The following is a 25270-nucleotide window of genomic DNA, read 5'->3' as shown; positions in this document are numbered from 1 at the left end:
GTAAGATCCCACATGGGGTGGAGCAACTAAGCCTGTGTACCACAGCTACTGAGCCTGTGCTCTAGAGCCCACAAGCCACAACTACTGAAGCCCGTGAGCCCTAGAGCCCACTAGCCACAACTACTGAGCCCATGTGCTGCAACTACTGAAGCGTGCGCACCTAGAGCCCATGCTCTGCAACAAGAGAAGCCAATGCAATGAGAAGCCCGCACACCACAACAAACAGTAGCCCCGCTCACCGCAACTAGAGAAAGCCTGTGCGCAGCAACAAAGACCCAACGCAGCCAAAAATAAAAAATAAAATAAAGCATTCCTCTTGGACACACTTTCAGGTCTAGTACTATTCCTTTTTGTTGGTATTATTTTGTTTTACTTTTTTTTTTTTTTTTTTTTTTTTTTTTTTTTTTTTTTTGCGGTACGCGGGCCTCTCACCGCTGTGGCCTCTCCCATCGCGGAGCACAGGCTCCGGACGCGCAGGCTCAGCGGCCATGGCTCGCGGGCCCAGCCGCTTCGCGGCATGTGGGATCTTCCCGGACCGGGGCACGAACCCGTGTCTCCTGCATCGGCAGGCGGACTCCCAACCACTGCGCCACCAGGGAAGCCCTGTTTTACTTTTTATTATAGAAAAATTTAAACATAATCAAAGAAGACAGAACAGTATCATGAATCCCCACATACCTACTACCCAGCTTTAACAACTATCACCTCTTGGCCAATTCTGTTTCATATATAACTACCACCATTTTATTTTGAAGCAAATCCCAGACATCGTATAATTTTAGTCTTAAGTATTTTGGTACCAGCACTCTTCTTAAACGTTTCTATTTTATCTCATCAACTTTCTCCCACCTCTAAAAGATCTCATCTCATTTTGGAAGACACACTTATTCATACCACAGTTATTGAGGACTTACTACATACTAGACAATTGCACATAAATTATCTCACTTAATTTTCACAATAATCCCGGCTAGGTTTTATTACTCCATTCTACAGATAAGCAAACTAAGACTCACAGATGACAAAGATAATAAAGTCAAGATCTGAACTCTTACGATTTTATGTCCAGCACCCATTTCAGTACAATGCTGCCTTTCTAAGGAAAACATATTAGCCTGTTTCCTTCCCATTGTGGTTAACAGTATAAACCCTTGGACAACCTGAAAGTCAGGAACTGAGGAAGGGAAATGAGATTTTGTTTTGCTGTAAGGCAAGGAAGGAGGAAAAGCCTGGTTGATAGCAGTTAGTAGATAGAACAGGGGAAAGAAAGGCAGGTAGGCTAAATCATGGTGGCCTTAAAACACACACACACACACATACACACACACAAACACATAGGGTGAAAGGGAACATAGTACATAGAAAAAGTGTTCTAAGGTGCCATTTGCTAACATATGTTCTGTGGAACTGTACAACATGCTTAAAAGGGGTCAAGAGGGAGTCTAGTGGTGTTCCATGGTTATAAAATTTGAGGAAATCTTGGGGAAAACAAAATTCAAAAGTGTTCTTTACTGTAGTGTTTCTCAGAGCTTTTAGGTGCTGATGTGCATCGTTAGTGTCTAAGAGGAGCTATGGTGTGTAGCAATTCTCAACCTTAGTTGACGCTAGATGTTCTTAGGTAGAACATATGATGGAGCTAGTATATTATGGAACACACTTAGGGAAATAGTCCTAGGAGGTTTACTAGCAAAAAGCTCCAGCGTCTCACAGTTTCTCACCCAAGACATTTAGAGCTTGACCTCTGCCTCAAGCCATCAGAGCTCTTGGTTGTGGCTTGGAGTTGTGTGAGTTCCTATCTACTGGCTGATAAGGAAGATTCCCAATTCCACTCTTGCAAGGGCAATATATTCTTTGCATTCCAAACTGGAACTCTCAGTGTATGTCTCCATATCACTGTAATGTGTGCCTAGGTTAGTATAATTTTATGCTTCAAATGTATTATTAAGTGACCATTTTTAAGTTAGCTAGATTGGAACTCTAATTATCATTAATAACATTTTAGGGGAAGAAAAATGTATTTCATGTTATAATGAATATACCAAGTAACGTGTGTGTTGTGTGTGTGTGTGTGTGTGGGCACTAAAAAATAACATAAAATTTACCATCTTAACCATTTTTAAGTGGGCAGTACAGTCAGGTTGACTATATGCGCCTTGTTGTGCAACAGATATCTAGAACGGTCTCATCTTGCAAAACTGAAAACTCTATCCCCATTGAACAATTATTCCCCTTTTCCTTATCTCCCCAGCCCCTGGCAGCCACCACTCTACTTAGTTTTTAAGAGTTTGACTATTTTTAGTTAACTCATATAAGTACACCAAGTAACTTTTAAAGTGAACACAACTGTACTCTTGGTATTAACTGTCTTTTTCACACCAAAAATCTATTATGTGGATTAAAATCTTAGTATAGAGAAAACTGGGACAACTAAAATCTTCTTTTGTAAAAAGTAGGTTAATTAGAAAAACAGACATGGAACTAGATCTAGAATTCTAGACAATTTCTGATCTGGAATAGTTCCAACATGCTAGTTGCCAAAAAGGTTTTCAAGGAAATAAAAATGGTAGACAATATTTCACTTCCCATACCAGCTGGATATAAAAAATGCATATCATTTAAAAATTTACAAAATGTTCACTTGATTAAAAACGAGACGCAAAATTATTTCCATCCAGAAACAGCTTTAGTTAATGAAAGAATAGATTTTTAAAAATTATTCTGAAATATAAAATGATAAAATTTAAATTACTTGTTATCTTGTTTCATCTGGGCCTGTAAAATTGTAAAAGTTTACCTGAGAGCTGCTGAATATAGGCTTTTTGCCAAGTCTTCGGTCATCACCTTTGTCAAATGCAGCTGTAGGAAAAAAAAAAGCAATCTAATTTTACAGGAAGCACTATTATTACCATAGAAGTAGAGGGAAAATAGTATATTAGCAGAAAAAGATTACATTTTGATGGAAATAACTTTTAAAAAGTTGAAACCAATCTAGTACACATAAATAATTCCCTATTCTAGAATTTTTCTTAAAGAACTTCATTTTGAATCTTATTTTCTTGTCCCTATGGATTTTATGTTATTAAAATTAATGAATTAGAAATGTACAGTCTCACAGAGAAGATTTATACATTTATAAAAACTTAGAATTTTCTCAAGCTTGAAATTTTAGAGATAACCTTTTTAGCTAGTTTTCCAAATTTCAAAAAATTACAGAGTTTTTGAAATGTAATATTGAGATATTTGGAGATGTAATATTTTATAAACTATTCAATGGGAGAAAATTTCTATCCTAAAAAATATTAAAATACTCTTAAAATTTTTCTGATTTTGCAGGTATGTCCTGAGGAAGGAGTAAAGAGAAAAAAGGTAAGGTTTTGTTGAAAATAAAACAAGAGACAATCCTTAAACCTATATCATTCTTTTTAGAATTACATAAAATATTCATTTTATAGATTAGGTTTATATGGGAATTATTGGGGAACTCGGTTTATGTTCTTCAAATAAGAATTTAAATGACGTCAGGGAAATACATAGGAATAATGGTATGAGAGCCATAAATATAGTTTAGCTAATGTATTTTGTTCCCTTTGAAGGTTATGTAGCTTTAAAATATATTTTGAAGAAATATATACATATATTTTCCAAAATTTATTTTATTTTTATTAAAACAGCTGATGAAAAATACATCAAATTATCTGTAACCCTAACATGCACCTTCTACTATTTCTATTCTATAGGAACTATGTTATAAGACAAAGCAGGATCCTAGAAATAGCATTACAAGGATTGGTTTGTGGTTAGCAAATGACTGCACAAAAATATACAGGTGAAAATTAATACAAGATTTCTCCCAAAGATCAGTAACTCAAACTAGAACGTAAGAAATGTTATAACAAAGACAACCTAGAATTACTCCTTTATCTGGGATTTCCCAATGCAATAATTATGCATAAGTCAGGACTCATTATAATTCAACATATTTAAGATTTTAAAAATTATTTTTACACAGATAGAATGTAATAGATTGAAAAGTTCTTTTTGACAATTAGTTGGATTACCAATAATATTTTGTTTTAGATATGTGTATATATATGTATGTATTTACATGTATTTTATTTAATTAATTAATTTATTTTTTGCGGTACGCGGGCCTCTCACTGTTGTGGCCTCTCCCGCTGCGGAGCACAGGCTCTGGACGCGCAGGCCCAGTGGCCGTGGCTCACGGGCCCAGCCGCTCCGCGGCATGTGGGATTGATCCTCCCGGACCGGGGCACGAACCCATGTCCCCTGCATCGGCAGGCGGACTCTCAACCACTGTGCCACCTGGGAAGCCCCTACATGTATTTTAAATTAGCACTTTGAAGAATTAAGATAAAGAACATTGTTCGGGACCAAACTTAACTATGATATCCTCTAAAAATGGAGAAGAGCAAACTTTACTCCCAATCAGAAGAGAGTTGAATGACACCTACTCATGGAATGCTGATCTTAGTTTTTTACACTATATAGTACAGATGAACTGTCATCTAAAAATCAGTACAGAAATAGTCACAAGGAAAAAAATTCCAATTTCTAAAGACCTTCTCATGACTTTTGTTGTTTCATGGATTTTGTTTTATTATTTTGTTGGAATTTCTTTGAAAAGTGCTCTTGAGATCACATCTGGCTACACCATCGTGTTATGCTTTTAATGCAAGACAGAGCAAATCATATTTTGATTAAATCATTAAAGAATTTAACATATCCATGTACTATCAAGAATATATTATATCACATATGGTCTCCATGTTTTATAGGACAGAAATATTGCTTCATAAAATATAGTCTCTTAATTTAAAATGTTTTTAAAAGTATACTTACTGAATCTGTCAATATTTTTCCTAAGGTACCTGCTTTAACCCAAAAATAGTGATGAAGCCATTTTTAGTTCCACACCCTCAATTTTTTATTTTAACATTTTTGAAACAAACACACATTCTGAGCAGTATAAATCTTTTGTTTAATGCTAATATTTCAAATGGTACCTATTAAATGTCAAAGAGCACTGTGCGGCTCCTGAGGGACACTCCGCAATAGCACACATCGTATCACTGAACCAATCGATCATGGAATAAAGCCATCTAATCTAGGCAAAACCACAAGAAAGAGTATCTTATGCAAAAGATGGGAAAGCTTTATGGAAAAATATATTTTAAAAGGGAGAGAAAGTATGTTTGGTAATCTATTCTATATGGGTTACATTTTCCTATACTTCTAAATCTATCTAAAAGAATGCTTTTAAGCAAATTTGGCTAGAATATAAAGTTGCTAAGATAAAGTAGAATTATATATGTATATATAAGGAAATGAGTTTCATTTTCTAAGGACAGAAAAAAAGCATGATTTATTAAAACTGCCTAAACATACCAGCACCAGTTTCAATTAGCAAGCAAACAGAAGCAAACAAACGTTAATCCTATCACTTATTAGAATCCCTTTAAAATATCTCTTGTCACAATTATAAGAATAAAAAATCTCAAGGCTAATATACCTGCTTGGATTTTCTGTTGATCATCTGTGCTCATCAGCTTCCAGCTTTCTGTGTGACGAACAGCATAGAAAGACTGAACCAGGAAGATCCACAGCTTATCACGCAGAGCCTGGATCTTGCACGTAAAACCCTGTGTTCAAGCAACAAATCAGCAGCTGGTCAGAGCCACATTGTCATAGCAACCAGTCATTATTCCCTTCCGAATCTACTTACTCCTAAGCTAGATCAATGATGTCATCACTTAGATTTTTAAGATCGTCGGGTACAAGTTATTTATGAAGCCTTGCTCTTTAACAACAGAATTTTATAGTGAACATGAACCTTATCCTTTCAGCATTATCCTTTTAACCAAACACTGTTTTAAACCACCAATGGCCTTTACGTAAAAACCTTCCACAGCCTTTTCAAATCAGCTATGACATTACAAGGTCAAATACTCTATGCAGTAATAATAAATATGATGAAATTTTTTGTCATTCTTGTTGAACAAATAAAAAATGTCAATAATTTGCAATTAGCTTATTAATTACCATTGATTAATTGCATTTAAAAATAAGATATATTTTAATTTTGCTTTTTCTCAATCCAATTTTAAATGATTTTTTTCTTAAGACAAAAATTAAGAACATATTATAAAATTAAAAGACACTGATGATTAAAACTGTAAAACATTCTTTAAAATTCTTTAAGTTTTATATTTAGGAAATTTAATGTAGTGACTGGGGAGAAATACTAAACTTATGCTGTACCAATTAATATTGCTAAGTACCAAACTATGTTTAGAATTAGCCAGCCAAACTTCCAAATTCTAAACTTTTATAATAAGTGTATTTGGAGGTAAATGAAATTTTTAAAATTTTGTATTATGAAAAATTCCAAATATACACAGAAGTAGAGACTGTAACCAACCTCCAGGTATCAAACACTTAGTTTCAATGAACCATGCAACATTTAAAACGTGTATATATTTAAAAATCTTAAAACAGTTTAAATATTCTATCATTCGTGTATATATTTAAAAATCTTAAAACAGTTTATTCTATCATTTTAATGAATTTTATTACATCAAATACCATTTCCTTTGTACTGTCAGAGTTCAGTAACGTGTCCAGAGCTGTAAGAAGAGAGCAACTATTCTCCGTGGTAATGTTTTCTTCAATTGCTTTTAAAATTTTGTCCAGCAGATCAGATGTGCTACTCATTGCTTGTGACTATAGAACACAGAAATTGATATTTAATAGGAATATATGTAAATGTGTAAGAAATGTGAAAGTCTGGCATAGCAGCAGACCATTCATCATAACTGGCTATATGAAGTCAATCAGAAATCTTATTTCCTCTGTTAATAATAATAATTATTATCATTATAATAATAAATATTATACTAATCCCTTTCCTCTGTTAAAAATATCGGCACACACACACAGTTCTTAATAGCCAAAATAGTCCTAAAACAGAGCCTAGAAATAAGTTATAAAAGTTCTTTATTAAGTAACTAAATTTAGAGAAAGTGGGTCCCAGTAAGACAGAGAATTTTGCATGAACCATAATTGTATTACTGACCAAAACAATATCTTTATGACTTCAATTTCTAAAATATGGCTTATGCCGATTGAGGGCTGGAGTTGCCAGAGTTACACTGTGCCTTGCCAGGGCACTCAACCTGTCCCCTCCTCCCTTCATTATCTTATGAGACAAAAATCCTGTCCATCACTGCCCTAAATGCTATGCAAACATGCCATCTGCTATGGAATTTATTTAAGTCATACTAATTTAATCAAAGGCAACCTGAATTTGAAAACTTACATAATTATAATCAGAACACAAAGATGGGACTAAATATAGGATATAATTTTAGATGCAGTACCTGTAAGAGGAGAGCAAAATTTTCACTTTGAATGATCTTGGAGAAGTTTTCTATAATAAATGCAATACATTCTTCTTGAAGCTGAGATGCCATGGTCAGTGCTGCTTCTGTCCACTTCACTCTGGGTAAACTGATGATTAGCCTGTCACTTTCCATCAGAAGAAAAGCAGCATTCTTATCATTCTTATAATTTTGAAAATATTGGGGAAAAAAGTTAGATTACTGCTCATAAAAATAACTTTCCAAGCAAATTAAATACTTTTGTTTTCTTGTGACACTGCCTGCAAAAACCAAAATTCCAGGTAGCTAATATCTTTGTCATTAGCTTTACATATTTATTAATTCATTCAAAATTATCCCAAAGGGCAAACTTTGAGCTGGAAACAAATCACCTTTAAAAGACAGCTAAAACAAACATGAGAGCAAAGTTATAACTACAAAGAAAAGCTTGACTTCCCTGAGATTTTTCACTACTGAATTAATTTTTGTGCTTATAGATATCATTCATAACTGCATGGCTACACTGACATAGCCTTAATTCTTTTCTGACTATAAAATACATGTTATTACAAATTTAGAAAGGCTAAAATTGACTTATAATCCCCAGTGACTTTTTCTTCCTTTCTAATTAGGTAAGACTCTTCTTTTTATATTATTTATTTAATAATGATTCATTTTTATACCATAGGAAAAAATGTTCACGAATACTGATCTCTATAAAAAATGAAATGACAGGGCTTCCCCGGTGGCGCAGTGGTTGAGAGTCCGCCTGCTGATGCTTGGGACACGGGTTCGTGCCCCGGTCCGGGAAGATCCCACATGCCGCGGAGCGGCTAGGCCCGTGAGCCATGGCCGCTGAGCCTGTGCATCCGGAGCCTGTGCTCCGCAACGGGAGAGGCCACAACAGTGAGAGGCCCACGTACCACAAAAAAATAAATAAATAAATAAAAATGAAATGACAATTCACAAATACCATGTGCTCTAAGGAAAAGGAAAAAATGGCAACTTAAAATTACTATATTTTATTCATGTTTGATTTCTAATTCTTAAAACGATCCTTAGGAAATAATGATTTATTGAATAAATAGTTATCTGATCGATTGTAGTAGATTGAAAAAAATGGCCACAAATTCTGTGTAGCTCAATTCATCAAGAGGTGGACTCTATTTCCTCATCCCTTGAATCTAAACTGGCCGTTCACTTGCTTGCACAAGCAGTGGTATTGTGCAGGTTTCAGAGCATAGGCCTCAAGTAGCCTTGCAGCCTCTATCTTTACCCTCTTGGTTCTGGGACCATGAAGCCATGAAGAAGCCTGGTAAGAAAGTACACAGGGAGTGGGAGGCCCAGCCTCCAACTTAGCCACCAGCTGAAAGCAGCTGCAGGACTGAGCTCAGGCAAGATAAGCAGAAGAATCACCCAGTAAATCCACAGAGAATAAATTTTAGTTTAAAGCAACTTAGTTTTGGGGTGATTTGTTACACAGCAATAAATAACTAGTAAATCTGGAAATGACAGTGCTTGATCCTCAAGCAGAGTCTTCTCTGATCTCTATACCTACTTCAGATTCCTTTTACACATGCCATCAGAGAGCCTGTCCCTTCTCTTTAGAGCACTTACTTCATTTGTAATTATTCAATCATGAAATAACTACTTGATTAATACCCATCTCTCTCACTAGGCTGTATGTTTACTGCATGTGAAACCATGTCTGTTTTGGCTCACCGTTGTAACCACAGGTCCTAGTACAGAACTGAGTCACAGTAGACACATCTGTTGATCTCTGAGCATCAACAGAGACTGAGAGTTTGTAAGTGAATTCATAAGCTAAATTAAGTTTAATCCTTGAACATCAAAACTTTAAAAATTTTACCCATTTACCAAGAATTCTTCTGAAAAGTATTCTATACTTCCCCTGCTTTATTTATTTGAGTAAAAAAATCATACTTTGCTATAATTTGAGTCTTTAAAAAGTTTTTTTACATTTTTACTATAATTTACCATTATCCTTTCCTCCTCTGGTAACTTCCTGAGTAACTGTGCAGTTACTAAGAGTTTTAGGCAATAAACCCAATTTGCTCTACTAATAGGCATTGTTCTGGTATTAGAGACAAATATAGAGTATTCAAATATCTTGGCAGGTATCTACAAAGTGCTTACTATAAACATAATGTTATGTGCTCTGACAGCAATATCTTTTTTTTTTTTTTGGTATTATTAACTTTATTTAAGCTCAGGAAGAAAATCATAAAAGCAATAACTCAGTAGAATTGCCAATCAACCTGTCTCTCCTCAAACAGCAAATGGCCAGCTTACAAGCAATATCTTTTAAAAAATACAGATGTATAGCTGTCATAATTTAGCTTGAAATCTATTGGAAAACTAAAACATGGACATAATGATAACAGATGGTATGTGATCTTAATTCCATACTGATCTGAATATATGATAACATTAAATGTTAAGAGTAGCTTAAGGTTCAAAGAAGGAAGAAAATGTAATATACTTCTAGATCAAACACATAAAATTTTATTTTATTTTTTTAACATCTTTATTGGAGTATAATTGCTTTACAATGGTGTGTTAGTTTCTGCTGTATAACAAAGTGAATCAGCTATACGTATACATATATTCCCATATCTTCTCCTTCTTGTGTCTCCCTCCCACCCTCCCTATCCCACCCTTCTAGGTGGACACAAAGCAGGGAGCTGATCTCCCTGTGCTATGCGGCTGCTTCCCACTAGCTATTTTACATTTGGTAGTGTATATATGTCCATGCCACTCTCTCACTTCATCCCAGCTTACCCTTCCCCCTCCCCGTGTCCTCAAGTCCATTCTTTATGTCTGCGTCTTTATTCCTGTCCTGCCCCTAGGTTCTTCAGAACCATTAAAAATTTTTTCTTTTAGATTCCGTATATAAAAACACATAAAATTTTAAATTCAGTAGTTAACACATGGTTCAAATTTCAAAACTATATAAAAGGCATTACTAAGAAAAGTCACCCACTCCTTCCTGTCCCTGGCCACCTATTTTCCCTTGTCCCAATCAATATTATTTATTTTCTGTATTTTTCCAGAGTTATTTTATGCATATACAAACAAAAAAAGTAATTTTTCCCTTATTTTACTCAAATGGAGGCATTAATATGCACAGTACTCTGTACTTTACCTTTTATACTTAGCATATACCTTGAATATTTTTCTTATCACAATATAAAGAGCCTTATTATTGTTTTAATAGCTATGGAATAGCCCATAATATGGATATATCAGAAGTCATACCACCAGTCCTCTACTTGTAGATGTTTATTTCTTTCCAGTTTTTGTTATTACAGTGTTGTAATGAATGACCTTGTAGATAACATTATTTCACACATATGTGAATATATCTATAGGATAAATTCCTAGAAATAAAATTGCTGGGTCAATACTACTTGTCTTATCCTGGGTTCTGCCTAATAACTGAGCCTGAGAAATAGGCTTGTACGCAAGTGATCCCAAGATGACCCAAGAGTGAAACAGGGAAGGAGGGAAAGCCAGTGGAAGGGTATGTTTTCCAGCTCCTTGCTACTCAAAGTGTGATCCGCAGCTACCATTACCTAGAGCTTGTTAGAAGTATAGAATCTCAGGCTCCGCCTCTGATTTACTGAATTAGAACCTACATTCAACCAAGATCCTGAAGTGTTTTTTGTTTTTGCCATACCACACGGCATGCGGGATCTTAGTTCCCCAACCGGGGATTGAACCCTGTGCCCCCTGCAGTGGAAGCACTGAGTCCTAACCACTGGACCACCACCAGGGAATACCCAGTCCTGGAGTGTTGTGTGTATACATTTAAGTTTGAGAAACAATGATATGGCATTTGCTATTGTAAGCAACTGGGGATCAATCTTGTTGGGGGCCCTCTGAAGAGCCACAGAGAATACAATTTGAATTATTCACCCAAGGGATAGATCAGGGAAACATTTAATCACTGGTTAATCACTGACCAATCTCCCATTGGTCAAGGTTTGTCCCCTGGGATATTAATTCCCTTTCACTTCCAGGTTTGAAGAGCTGTAGGTACCCTGGGTAGAACAGCAGTGAAGCCTCAGGACAGAAAGTGAGAAATACGTGTGATGTGGCTGAGGGAAAGTGCTGTCAGATTACATCTGTGTGCAGCTGGATGCTGCAGCAATGGTTGGAGTACATACATGGGTCAAAGGATATGAGGTGGGGCACCAGGAGGATACAAAACATTGCCAACATATATTCAACGGAGCACTGTTTTCCAAACTGTAGTTTTCTCCCCTAGCAACCTAGAGAAATATATTTAGTGGCTTACAATCAGCATTAGAAGACAAAACAAGAAAGAGATAGAAAAGAGAAAAACAGAAAATATCAGAACATCATATGGAATATGGTAAGTATTCTTTTTTTGAAACTTGTTTCAGTTCTACATGTGTGAGTAAACTGGGTTATAACATAAAAAGAACTTGCTCTGGGTCAGTCAAAAAAGTTTAAAAAACACAGCAAAAGTTGTGCTAATTTATACCCTTCCCAGGAGTGAATAGGAGTACTTATTCCCTACATCCTTGTTAAAATAGTACAAATTTCCTTTTTTTCCCCCATACTAAAAGGTACAAAACAGTCTGACATGGTAATTTTAATGTCCATTTCTCTTAAATAAATGAAGTTGAAGATTTGTTCATCAAATTAAGAGGCATCTGTATTTTCTAAGTGAACTATCTAGTCTTACCCTACCATTTAGCTATTTTTTAAAAATCAACTTGTAGGAACTCTCTATATTAGAAAAATTAGAATAAGAGTATGATATGAACTGTCATTTGTTTTCTGACTTTGCTTATGGTAATTTTTACTATATAGAAATTTTGCATTTTTATGTAACCAAATTCTTTTATGGCTTCTAAATTTTGTATCCCCACTCCACTGATGAGGTTATAAACTAATTCTCCCAGGACTTAACTGTAGTGTTTTAGGTTTCATTTTCTTTACTTGTAAATCTTTGATCCATTTGGAATGTATACTGGCATACCAGGATGTGATGTATAGATCCAACTTAAATTTTTTCCAGCAAGCTTCCTGTTGTTGTCCTAACACCATATACTGAATAAACACTATGACTCATACTATTTAATTCTTTTGATATTGTGTTAATTAAATAGGCCTTCAATTATCTTTTGGCCTTAGGACTAAAAGCATAATATATATACAACTTTAGTTTTACGCTACTGACTATCCCCCATGCCTATTTTTGTTTTAATTTTCCTATATTTAAAAACTATTCATAATTTGTTTTTAAAAAAAGGCTTAAACAAACCTTTTTTTTTAAAACATCTTTATTGGAGTATAATTGCTTTACATTATTGTGTTAGTTTCTGCTGTATAACAAAGTGAATCAGCTATACGTATACCTATATCCCCATATCCCCTCCCTCTTGCATCTTCCTCCTACCCTCCTTATCCCACCCCTCTATGTGGTCACAAATCACCGAGCTGATCTCCCTGTGCTATGCGGCTGCTTCCCACTAGCTATCAGTTTTACATTTGGTAGTGTATATATATCAATGCCACTCTCTAACTTCGTCCCAGCTTACCCTTCCCCCTCCCCGTGTCCTTAAGTCCATTCTCTACGTCTGCGTCTTTATTCCTGTCCTGCTCTTAGGTTCTTCAGAACCATTTCTTTTTTTCAGATTCCATATATATGTGTTAGCATATGGTATTTGTTTTTCTCTTTCTGACTTATTTCATTCTGTATGACAGATTCTAGGTCCATCCACCTCACTATAAATAACTCAATTTCATTTCTTTTTATGGCTGAGTAATATTCCATTGTATATATGTGCCACATCTTCTTTATTCATTCATCTGTTGATGGACACTTAGGTTGCTTCCATGTCCTGGCTATCGTAAATAGTGCTGCAGTGAACATTGTGGTACATGACTCTTTCTGATTTATGGTTTTCTTGGGGTATATGCCCAGTAGTGGGATTGCTGGGTCATACGGTAGTTCTATTTTTAGTTTTTAAAGGAACCTCCATACTGTTCTCCATAGTGGCTGTATCAATTTACATTCCCACCAACAGTGTAGGAGGGTTCCCTTTTCTCCACATCCTCTTCAGCATTTATTGTTTGTAGATTTTTTGATGGTGGCCATTCTGACCCATGTGAGGCAATACCTCATTGTAGTTTTGATTTGCATTTCTCTAATGATTAGTGATGTTGAGCATCCTTTCATGTGTTTGTTGGCAATCTGTATATCTTCTTTGGAGAAATGTCTATTTAGGTCTTCTGCCCATTTCTAGATTGGGTTGTTTGTTTTTCTGATATTGAGCTGCATGAACTGCTTGTATATTTTTGGAGATTAATCCTTTGTCAGTTGCTTCATTTGCAAATATTTTCTCCCATTCTGAGGGTTGTCTTTTGGAAGTTTTAGCCACAGCAATCAGAGAAGAAAAAGAAATAAAAGGAATCCAATTGGAAAAGAAGTAAAACTGTCACTGTTTGCAGATGACATGATACTATACATAGAGAATCCTAAAGATGCTACCAGAAAACTACTAGAGCTAATCAATGAATTTGGTAAAGTAGCAGGATACAAAATTAATGCACAGAAATCTCTGGCATTCCTATACACTAATGATGAAAAATCTGAAAGAGAAATTAAGGAAACACTCCCATTTACCACTGCAACAAAAAGAATAAAATACCTAGGAATAAACCTACCCAAGGAGAAAAAATACCTGTATGCAGAAAACTATAAGACGCTGATGAAAGAAATTAAAGATGACACAAACAGATGGAGAGATATACCATGTTCTTGGATTGGAAGAAGCAACATTGTGAAAATGACTATACTACCCAAAGCAATCTACAGATTCAATGCAATACCTATCAAACTACCAATGGCATTTTTCACAGAACTAGAACAAAAAATTTCACAATTTGTATGGAAACACAAAAAACCCCAAATAGCCAAAGCAATCTTGAAAAAGAAAAATGGAGCTGGAGGAGCAGGCTCCCTGACTTCAGACTGTACTACAAAGCTACAGTAATCAAGACAGTATGGTACTGGCACAAAAACAGAAATATAGATCAATGGAACAGGATAGAAAGCCCAGAGATAAACCCATGCACATATGGTCACCTTATCTTTGATAAAGGAGGCAAGGATATACAATGGAGAAAAGACAGCCTCTTCAATAAGTGGTTCTGGGAAAACTGGACAGCTACATGTAAAAAGATGAAATTAGAACACTCCCTAATACCATACACAAAAATAAACTCAAAATTGATTAAAGACCTAAATGTAAGGCTAGACACTATAAAACTCTTAGAGGAAAACATAGGCAGAACACTCTATGACATAAATCACAGTAAGATCCTTTTTGACCCACCTCCTAGAGAAATGGAAATAAAAACAAAAATAAACAAATGAGACCTAAACTTAAATGCTTTTGCACAGCAAAGGAAACCATAAACAAAACAAAACATTTTGAAACAGAAAAATTTAATCTTGTTTTGAAATAGTTCAAGTAATTAGAAGCCCTAACTTTTCTAAAAACTTTCTCTCTTCTACTAACTCCTCTACCCTTCTCTCTCTTCCTCCCAAAAGCAACGGTTTGTACTTGGTAGGAGGGAGTAGCCACTTCTTACTGAACTGCTGCATAGTGATCAAGAAGGAGAAAAAGCTCAAAGTCCCTTATATTAAAATTTAAAAAAAAGTTCTCCATATATAGTCCAATGCAGCACTTTCTTATCTCCCTTTGTATATGACAGTGTTAGGCATATTATTGATAGAGTAAAGTGCCTGCCATGAAACATGTTGTTTAACTGAATTAGAGCCAAAGAAGACTTAAGAAGATTTCTCAATCTTTCTTTCATTTGTTTTGGATAACATATTTTAATTTTAAAATTTTTAAATATTCTATTTTTATTAATGTAGCAAAATATATTTTATTTCTATAGTAAAATATGAAGAATATATTAAATTAAGGTTTCCTAAAATTTGAATATCCACAAAGAAAGACAAAATTTCAAATTTTCATTATAATCACCACAATGCCAAAAGGCTCGTAAGTTTGGTTGTTTTGATGTTCATCTTTATATCTGTCTTGAAAGGAAAAACCAAGCATTCACAAAGCTTACAAGGAACTGATTAGAGCTATAAAATCAAAATAAAATATTGTAGGAGAGGGAGAGGCATAGTATGAAGAGCTTATTCCTCAGTTATACTCACTTACCACTTGTTTAAAAAAAAATCAAACTTCTTGAGACAGTCAAGTTAAGATCCCTCCCAATCTGGCCTTAGCCTCTCCCCAGACTTATCTTCTCTCATTATTCCAGTTACAAGAGAATATTGGCACTGCCCAGACTCCAGGTCCCTGGTCACATTTAAAAGTCACTTTTTTATTTTGAAATTGTCCTCTATTTTCAGGTTCATCTCACATCACTTCTCTTATCCTTCCAATCAGAATCAATTGTTTTAACTTCTGTGATTCCACGTATAAACCTGAATTATAAATTATACTTATTCACTCCTTTATTTACCTATCAATATATACTGAGTGCCTAATGTCTGCTAGGCACTGCCCTAAGGCTGGTGCTGCAAAGGTAAATAAGACTGACATGGAACTTAATGCTAGTATTCATCATAGTCTAACTTGTATTTTGCATAGTTGTTTAAGTGCCTATCCTTCCATCAGTTTGCGAGTTCCTTGAAGTCAAGGCCCATACTTCCTAAAAATAATCTTTGCCCATGCTGAGCATCTATTATATTACCTTTAGAATGGCAGCAATTGGTTTTAAGACGTGGTTTTATAATTTACTGACAATGTGAACTTGAATAAAGCATTTACCTCTCTGATTCTTTTTTCTTATATATAAAGTGGAAATAAGAGTACCTATGTTATATGTAATTTCAAAATATAAAAAGTATATTTTGAACCATAAAGGTCTTTTAAAAATCCACTAGGTAATAATTCACTTCTATTGAACTGAATTATAGCTGGGCCATTTGCTTGCCTCATGAACAGAGTAACCATTCAATGACCAAAGAAACTAATGCAAAATAGTAAGCAACAAAACAACAAAGTCCTTCATTAGCATAAACACAGATTTAGATTTATTTTTTGCAGTGGTATATCACCAGCTGATGGCCTAAACTTATTTTCCCAGTTAGATTTAGATATTATTTTCTATGAAACCCAGTCTAAAATACCATTCATGGTTCAATCAGAGAAACGGGACCACTAGGAGGTATTTATATACATAAAGGAGTCTGTTAAAGGGATTTCACCTTATGCAATTATGGGAGCTGGTTAAGCACTCTTTGTATATGATGATGTATTGTAGTATGAAGTCCACAGGGAAAGCAGTTGAGAGAGGATGATGGATGTAAAGTGTGAGGGGTAAGGACAAGCTGACACCCAAGAGCACAAGCTATAACCCACAAGGATGGGCTCATTTTAGGTCTCACTGCCTCCAACATGGATTAAATGAGTGTCCTTCAGGAGATGCTAGCACCCGCCATCATGGAGCTAAACACATCCCTGGCCCAGGGGTAAGAGAAACAAAAGAGGATACAGGGCAAGGTGAAGCAGTACAAAGAAGGAAATTCTGGGAAGCATAGTTCATTCTAATCAAGCTAACACATTGCAGAGACACTACAGTCCAACCCTTGTCAACTTGGCATGCATACACATTTCTTTAAATCATAGTTAATTCCTATGGAGACAAAGTAAAGTCATGCTAATGCTTAACCTATACAACCATCCCCTATAAAACAAACATGCTAACCCTCTCCCTAAAATAGGATACAAAGTCTCTCTTCAAACTGATTCAAACTACCCCTTGGCATCCTGTAACTTAAATACAGAGGTATAGTTAACATGTCTTATACTAAATGGTAGGGGAATGAGACAGTGGGGAAAAAAATAATTGGTTAATATATACATAAACATTCATATAAAAAGGGGAAATGAATATGTTTACCTCATAACTACTACAGTGCTAATTTCTATAACTGGTCACGTGGTCATACCTAGTATTTATAACTACCTTTTCCTGCAACCATTCCATGTTCCCTTTGTCCTCTGCAAGTACCTCTGCTGTTTATAGTTCTTTATCTGGTAAGGTGGCCCAAACTTTCATTCCTGAAGAATCTGGGCCAGTATCAGTGCTGCTTAAATTGAGTTTTTCCATTGATTTTAACCATAGGACATGGGAGTACTGCATTCCAGATATACTCCTCCTTCCCCACATTATATAGCACCAACCCAATTTCTCCTTATATATAGCTAGTGGGAAGCAGCTGCATAGCACAGGGAGATCAGCTTGGTGCTTTGTGACCACTTAAAGGGGTGGGATAGGGAGGGTGGGAGGGAGATGTAAAAGGGAGGAGATATGGGGATATATATATATACATATAGCCGATTCACTTTGTTGTACAGCAGAAACTAACATAGCATTGTAAAGCAATTATACTCCAATAAAGATGTTTAAAAAAAAAATAGGCTCAATCTAATAATAATTCCCCTTCTCTGCCTGTTGATTTACAAAGTGGCCAGAAGGAGGTGGTCCCAACTTCCAGTTCAATGGAATCATTGTGTCCATAGGTGAAAACATTCTTCTCTTTGGAACTAAGACCTCTAGATCAGCAGATCCTAAAGTTATAGGGACAAGAAGCAAAAATTCTGCTAGTGGATCACTAGGAGTAATTATACGTGGAGCCACTCTCACTTCCACACCTTGATTTCTGTACCCATGAATCCTAGTTATGTTAAGAAATAGCACCATAAATCAAAAGCTGATTTAGAGCATATACAGCCTCCCGGAGGACACTGCCCCAATCCCACAAGTCACTGCCACGTGACTGTACTGTAACCAAGTCTTCAAAAGGCCCTTCCTCCATTCTATCAAGCCAGCTGCTTCAGGATGATAGGGAGCACAGTAGGACAGGTGAAATCAGTAAGCATGGGCCCACTGCCATACTTCATTTGCTATAAAGTGAGTTCTTTAGTCAGAAGTGATGCTGTGTGGAATACTATGGTGGTGAAAAAGGCAGTAAGTCCACGGACAGTGGTTTTACTAGAAACACTGGAAGTAAGGAAGGCAAATCCATATCCAAAGCAAATGTTTATTACACTGCGAACAAAGCACTGACTTTTCCATAATGAAGTGGTGCAATGTAATTAACCTGCCAGCAGGTAGATGGCTGGTCCTCTTGGAGAATGGTGCCACTGTTTCAGTGTTGCACCTAAATCCACCGTAATGAGTGGAGGTCCCTGCTACTGAGCCAATGCATAACCAACCCTGGCACCATGCCCCTTTTGTTCATGAGCCAACGTATACTTTCTAGTGATTGTGGTTCTCTGACTGAATTCTAATGCATTTGGTACAGAGGAACAGAGTCTTAAAGACAGATTCTCTGAATTGGTTCTGGGTTATCTGGAATCGGTCCTTTCATCTTGCTTTTATAATACAATTCTACATTTGTATTTAAAACACCGAAAGTACCTATATAAAATTTAATAAACTTTTTGATGACAAACACAAAGTATTCAGGTTATACTTACTAAAGACTGAATCAACATATTAAGACAACTTTTCTGAATCTCAGGAGGTACATTTGCAAAGCTTCTCTCAGACCAAAACCTTGCAAAATGCTTTACAATCCACCTGTTAAAAGTCAAAGAATCTCAAGTTAAAGTAATGAAAATATTTTTCATTATAATATTCAGTAACATTTTGGTTTTCAATAATATAAGTTTTATATATATTATGTTTTGACTAACCCTAACAGTTAATTTTGTGAGTGCTATAATGGACTTAACTAAGTTCCCTTTTCTGTAGACATTTATTTCAAGTCCACTCTGGGTTACGTGCATGGATTTTAACATAAGTAACCATGGTTCAGCTAAAATAACGTTGATTCCAAGCATCTTGAGTAATATCTACATCAATACTTCTCCTCAATTGTTGTAACTAGTTAAGCATTAAGCTATTTACATTATGCCCAAGAAAATAGGCCAAGTCTAAAATTTCCCAGAAAATTAGGAGAATGGAAGAACAGAATCCCTAAATTAATAATATCAGCACTACTTCAGATCACTTACTTCATGCAGTCAGCAAAAAGACTTTCCACTCCAACTGAATGAGCAATAATCAGGCATTCTAATATAGATGCCAACCTTCTGGGAACAGGCTAAAATTGATAGAAAACACTACATTTATTCTTTTTCAACTTACAGAGGCTAAAAGTAATTGGTTCATAAAAATGATCTGATTTACATACCTAAACTGCAGAATAAATATATGTAACTCAAAAGTCTGTTATTCTTTTAAAATCAAGTATCACTGATAAACTTTAGTTTTTATAGGATAGCATTTGAGTTCTTTTAGCTGCCAGAATGCACACAGTTTATATTCTAATTTCTTTTAGCATAAATATTTTCTAGAGTACAAGTGGTATAATAATTTCTAGCACATCACATTGCAACACAACCGTATGGTCTAATCTGCTTCCTAAAGTATAAATATAACTAAGTACATGTGCAATGGGAGGTCCTACATTGACCTCAAACAAAATGACAGAATTTAATTAGATCGTGATTATATAAACATATTTTTAAAAAGCACATATACAGAAGTAATGAACTAAAACAAATAAATAAAACGTAGATACAAGTAGTGAAGAACTCACTGCTCTTGGTGTTAAGCCTCAATATGTGTTACGTATTACCTGTCCCATGTATTTTCAGTTTTTTAGACTATGTTCCTAAGCACAACTATTGCCCTATTAGGGTGAATAAAGTTCAGCTTCTCTTTGTACACATTCATTAGTTGTGATTTGCGTTTATACACTTAATAAAGACCAGCAATCAACCAATATGTATATATAGTCTCTAAATATGTATCTGAAGATACCTTGCACTCAGAGAACAGCAAAAGCTTCTTCAGAAATGCCTCCAGCATAGTCCTTCAAATAAGGTCAGTGATTTCCAATTTTTTTTTTTTTTTTTGCGGTACGCGGGCCTCTCACTCCTGTTGCGGAGCACAAGCTCCGGACGCGCAGGCTCAGCGGCCATGGCTCATGGGCCCAGCCACTCCGCGGCATGTGGGATCTTCCCGGACCGGGGCACGGACCCGTGTCCCTTGCATCGGCAGGCGGACTCTCAACCACTGCGCCACCAGGGAAGCCCTCCAATTTTTTTTAATAGATTTTTTTTCCATTTCATTATTTATTTATTTATTTTCGGCTGCATTGGGTCTTCGTTGCTGTGCGCGGGCTTTCTCTAGTTGTGGCAAGCGGGGGCTACTCTTCATTGCGGTGCGTGGGCTTCTCATTACGGTGGCTTCTCTTGTTGTGGAGCACGGGCTCTAGGTGTGCAGGCTCAGTAGTTGTGGCTCGCAGGCTCTAGAGCACAGGCTCAGTAGTTGTGGTGCACAGGCTTAGTTGCTCCACGGCACGTGGGATCTTCCTGGACCAGGGATCGAACCCATGTCCCCTGCACTGGCAGGCGAATTCTTAACCACTGCACCACCATGGAAGTCCCCCAAATTTTAAAATTACAAATTGCTATTAATTTGATTTCCTAATACCCTTCTCCTAAAGGTGTTACATACTACTTAGGAAATTAACTGTAAATACCTGTTTTTGCACATCAACAATTTAGTTATTCCCTTTGAGATAACTGAAGGTACTCTAAATTGTCCTAAAATCAGAAATGGCTATCACTATATAAATTATACAATAATTCTACTAAGTTAAATAATTTGGTTTTCTGACCCACTTCAGATAAGATAAAAGTAGTATGAGGGAAGAGACTACTGGTATAGACATAATTGACAACCTAAAAGCATCCAGAAGCATAAAAAATTATAAAAGTAAGCACAAGAGTTAAGAAGTCTAGCAATCTAATTTTATTTAGGAATAACCAGCCCTCCACAACACAAAATCCACTACTTGATGTATAACTTAAGAATAATTTCCATACAAAATAATTTGCTGCTTAAAGGCAAAGGCTAGCAAACCAGCTTGTGGGCCAAAACTAGCCCACCGTTTTTGTGAATAAAGTTTTATTGGAACACTGCCATGCTGTTCCATTTACATATTGTCCATAGCTGTTTTTGGTTTATAACAGCAAAGCTGAGTAGTTGTGATGGAGACTGTGTGGCCCACAAAGCCTAGAACATTAACTATCTAGCCTTTTATAGAAAAAGTTTACTGACCCCTGGCTTAAAGGGATAACTAGCTTTCTAAGAATTTTATTTATATGGAAATGCTGATTTCCTAAGTGTTTTTGTAATAGGATGACTTGATCTTTAGTCATCTTCAAAACCTGCTTGTAAAATCTGGGATGACATATATTTAAATTATAACCTAAGATATATTTTTAAATCAGTGGCAAAAAACATAATGTAAAACCCACTATAATCCTATAAATGAAGTTCTAAAATTTACTTTTAAAAAAGGCAAGATTGTAAAGTTAATGAAATGACTGAAGCTAGCTTGCCAAGAGTTCTGGGGCCCATTAACCATCATATTATATCCCATCATATATTACTGTGGCATGTGCTATTATAGATTTACTATATTTAAGTCACTGCTAAGAAACTGCATAATTGAGATCTAGAAGTTAAAAATTATACATTCAAAAATATATTTATCAAAATATATATTGTTAAAATATGTAAAGCAAACAATTTAAAGATCAGGTCAATAAAAACAAAAACTGCTCTCAAATATCTGTTAGCACAGTAGTACAGACTTCATTAAAATAAAGTAAAATAATTTTCAACAAAATGCCATATTGATAATTTAAAAGCATTTCATCTTCTGTTGTTTAAATGGCAACAAATATGCCTTTTGTATTTTTAAAATTAAGTGAATTATTGAAAGTAAAATATAAGAAGCTGCATGTAACCTGTGTATACTCATGAACATACTAAAAAGTAGAGGCAATGGTCCAAAGACAATACATAAAAGAGATTATTTTTTAAATGTTTCATGCAATTGGTTTATTGAGGAGTCTCAGTTTAAAGCAGATACTAACAAAACTTTCTTTCCCCAATTAGCGCTATCAACCACGCTGTGTCAAATTCCCTCTTTTCCCATACTTTAATGATCATAGGCAAATTCCAGTACCTTCTGGTTACTTTTGGTATTGAAATTTGGTATAGTACTATTTAAACACCTATCTCATACTTGATTTAAATCTTTCACTCTCCATCACTGATTACACTTTTAGTTGGGGAGATCTGGAATGGAGAGTAGAACATGGTCTCTTACTCCTCCGTTTTGTGGGTCTAACTCCTGTGGAAAAGGGTTATGGATGGCTATGGCCACCTTATGTAACTAACCAGTGACAAACATGGTAATAGGAAGATGTCCTTGACTACTCTAATCCAGATGTTGGTGGCCTTTGCTAATGTGGTGGCTTGTTAAGAGACAGACTGAACTTCACCCTAACCTCTCAGTGGTAAAGGTTCTTCTAGGGTTCATGATGCTTGATGCCTCCTTACGTGGGACACTGTCATTTGACCCTGTATCAGTCTCTTCTAATCTTCAATGAACCACTAAGGTCCCTTTCCTTCCCTGCATACCATGTATAATTGGGGTGTGGAATGGACTCTCCATTATTTTTTTCTATCTATGACAATAACTATTGCCTCTAGTCACCAGGCTAGTACTGGCTTCTCCAGCAAGCCTCCTCCTCCCTTAAGAAATCTCCATATTCAAGTATATTCTCACTGGTTCCTGAGACATATTCCAGGCTCTTCCAAGAAATCTCTCAGTACTTTCTTTTCTTCTTTGATGGAAGTTCCAGAGTGGGTTGGTTATACAGATATGATAGATGTCCATCTTGGGGCTGAGAAGACATTATCTCCTCACTGCAGATACCCCTATCTTTAATCTTTATTTGGAACAGGCTCTTAACTTTCTCTTGGCTAGGAAGATGGGGAAAGATGAAAGAGAAGGAAAAGTCTTTCACCAGGATTCTTCACTTTCTGCAATGCTGAGGACACCATGGACTGTGCTCCTTCTTCTAGCTCCCTTACTTATAGAGGCTGGAATGAATGGTTGATTAAAGGTAGCTAAGGAGTTTAACTGTTTCTCAGTGAACCTTGAAGGGTTGGTAGGAGTGGTAGACCCAGTTCATGACTCTGTTTTAGCACATGGGGTGATTCCTCAGCTACAACTTATAGACAGATAGGAAAAGTCCATTCCAACCCAAAAATCTAAATTTAAATGTGATTAAAATTACATAATTACAATGCATATTGTTGGCTCAAGTAGCCAATAAGAGGGGACTATTGATGTAAAAAATTCTTTTAAGGGCTTCCCTGGTGGCGCAGTGGTTGAGAGTCCTCCTGCCGATGCAGGGGACACGGGTTCGTGACCCAGTCCGGGAAGATCCCACATGCCGTGGAGTGGCTGCGCCCATGAGCCATGGCCGCTGAGCCTGTGCATCCGGAGCCTGTGTTCCACAACGGGAGAGGCCGCAACAGTGAGAGGCCCGCGTACAGCAAAAGCTAGTAGGTAATAATGGGTGACTTTAAGCACTAGGTAAAAGATTTCTAAGACTGAATAATTACCTTTTGAAAGAAATTACAGTAATCTCTTCTTAAAATATAGATTGCTACTTCTTTTAATCCTTCTAGTCCATACATATCAGCCATATTGAGTATGTGCCTAAAATAAGAATAGATGCACTGTTAATTCTTCAATTTAAAAACCAAGGCATAATACACAATAATTTTTTGATAATATATAGTTTAGAAAAAAGAATAATCTTAATTATTTTAATTCTAACTTTATACCCTACATAATAGATACTCTTTATAGATTATAAAAAGGACATAGGTCAAAAGTTGAAAGCCCTGTAACTTGATTTGATTTGTGGGGAATAACACGAAGTAAATTTGGAGATGTTTCAATCAAACTCCTCTCATATTCTCAGTCATATGCAACAAAGCCCAGGAAACTGCTTCAAAGGCTGTAAAAGTTACAACTCTTCACAACAAATACGAATAATAAAAATTTAGGGGGAGGGCAACTAATTGATGCTTATCATATTGAAAATGCCTACAAATGACCATAAGATTGGAGATGGCATCCAATGATTCAGAGGGTTTCTGTTGCTTCTTTCAACTGGCAAGTATTTCTGAGTACCCACACATACTTTAGGTACTTAGGAAACCTACAAGCCTTGATACCATGATAAAATTTCTTATAGGTTTCCAGGGACAAAACTTCAGTACTTAATCCCTTTGACTCATGATACCTTCTCCCCCAAATCATATTTATTCAGTTTATAACTAAAGGAACTAATGAATATTTAAAAGTAAACGAGCAGCCTTCATTTGTCTGATGTTAGAATAGCAATAAAAGGAGAGAACATTCAGAAAATTAGAAGAGCAAGATAGATTTCACTCTCCAGTAGGATTTCAGCAGCTTAGACGGCATTTCACCATACAGTACTAAAGAATCATACTACTTTTTCTTTTTCTTTTGGCCACATCACCCGGCATGCAGGATCTTAGCTCCCTGACCAGGGATCGGAGCCGCTCCCCCTGCAGTGGAAGCGTGGAACCTTAACCACTGGACTGCCAGGGAATTCCTGTTAATCTTTAGGATGCCTAAATTCTCAGATTAATTTTAGGGTTTTTTTCCTTTTCTTTTGACATCCTAAAATTAAAAAATAAAGTAGTAAAAAAAATATTCCAAATTTGTTAAAAGTTCAATTAATTTTATAAAAACCTGTCGTCTATTTTCCAAAAGAAATCTTAAGTTTTTCTAACATAATTTAAGTGTAATAGACTTTTCTTAATCTTATTACTGTGAGTTGCTAGATCATCTTTTCTTCTAAATA

The 25270-nt window shown here is 35.8% G+C and overlaps 1 protein-coding gene across 2 annotated transcripts in view; it reads right to left on the bottom strand.

Annotated features, from left to right (window-relative positions):
• BTBD8 (BTB domain containing 8) overlaps window positions 1-25270 on the bottom strand; it is a 92888-nt gene that overhangs the window by 9418 nt on the left and 58200 nt on the right. For both annotated transcript variants that reach the window (XM_079944074.1, XM_079944075.1), the window contains exons 7-13: window positions 23994-24090; window positions 19511-19599; window positions 18971-19073; window positions 7398-7580; window positions 6604-6741; window positions 5531-5660; window positions 2795-2856 (exon numbers count right to left, since the gene is read on the bottom strand). In XM_079944074.1, coding sequence (XP_079800200.1) covers window positions 2795-2856; window positions 5531-5660; window positions 6604-6741; window positions 7398-7580; window positions 18971-19073; window positions 19511-19599; window positions 23994-24090 — 802 coding nt within the window. The remainder of the gene's footprint in view (window positions 1-2794; window positions 2857-5530; window positions 5661-6603; window positions 6742-7397; window positions 7581-18970; window positions 19074-19510; window positions 19600-23993; window positions 24091-25270) is intronic.

The sequence above is a fragment of the Stenella coeruleoalba genome (genome assembly GCF_951394435.1).
Source record: "Stenella coeruleoalba genome assembly, chromosome: 1".
In the NCBI taxonomy this organism is placed as follows: Eukaryota; Metazoa; Chordata; class Mammalia; order Artiodactyla; family Delphinidae; genus Stenella; species Stenella coeruleoalba.
Note: the sequence above shows the minus strand (reverse complement) of the source record. Positions and strands in the feature narration are given on the sequence as shown.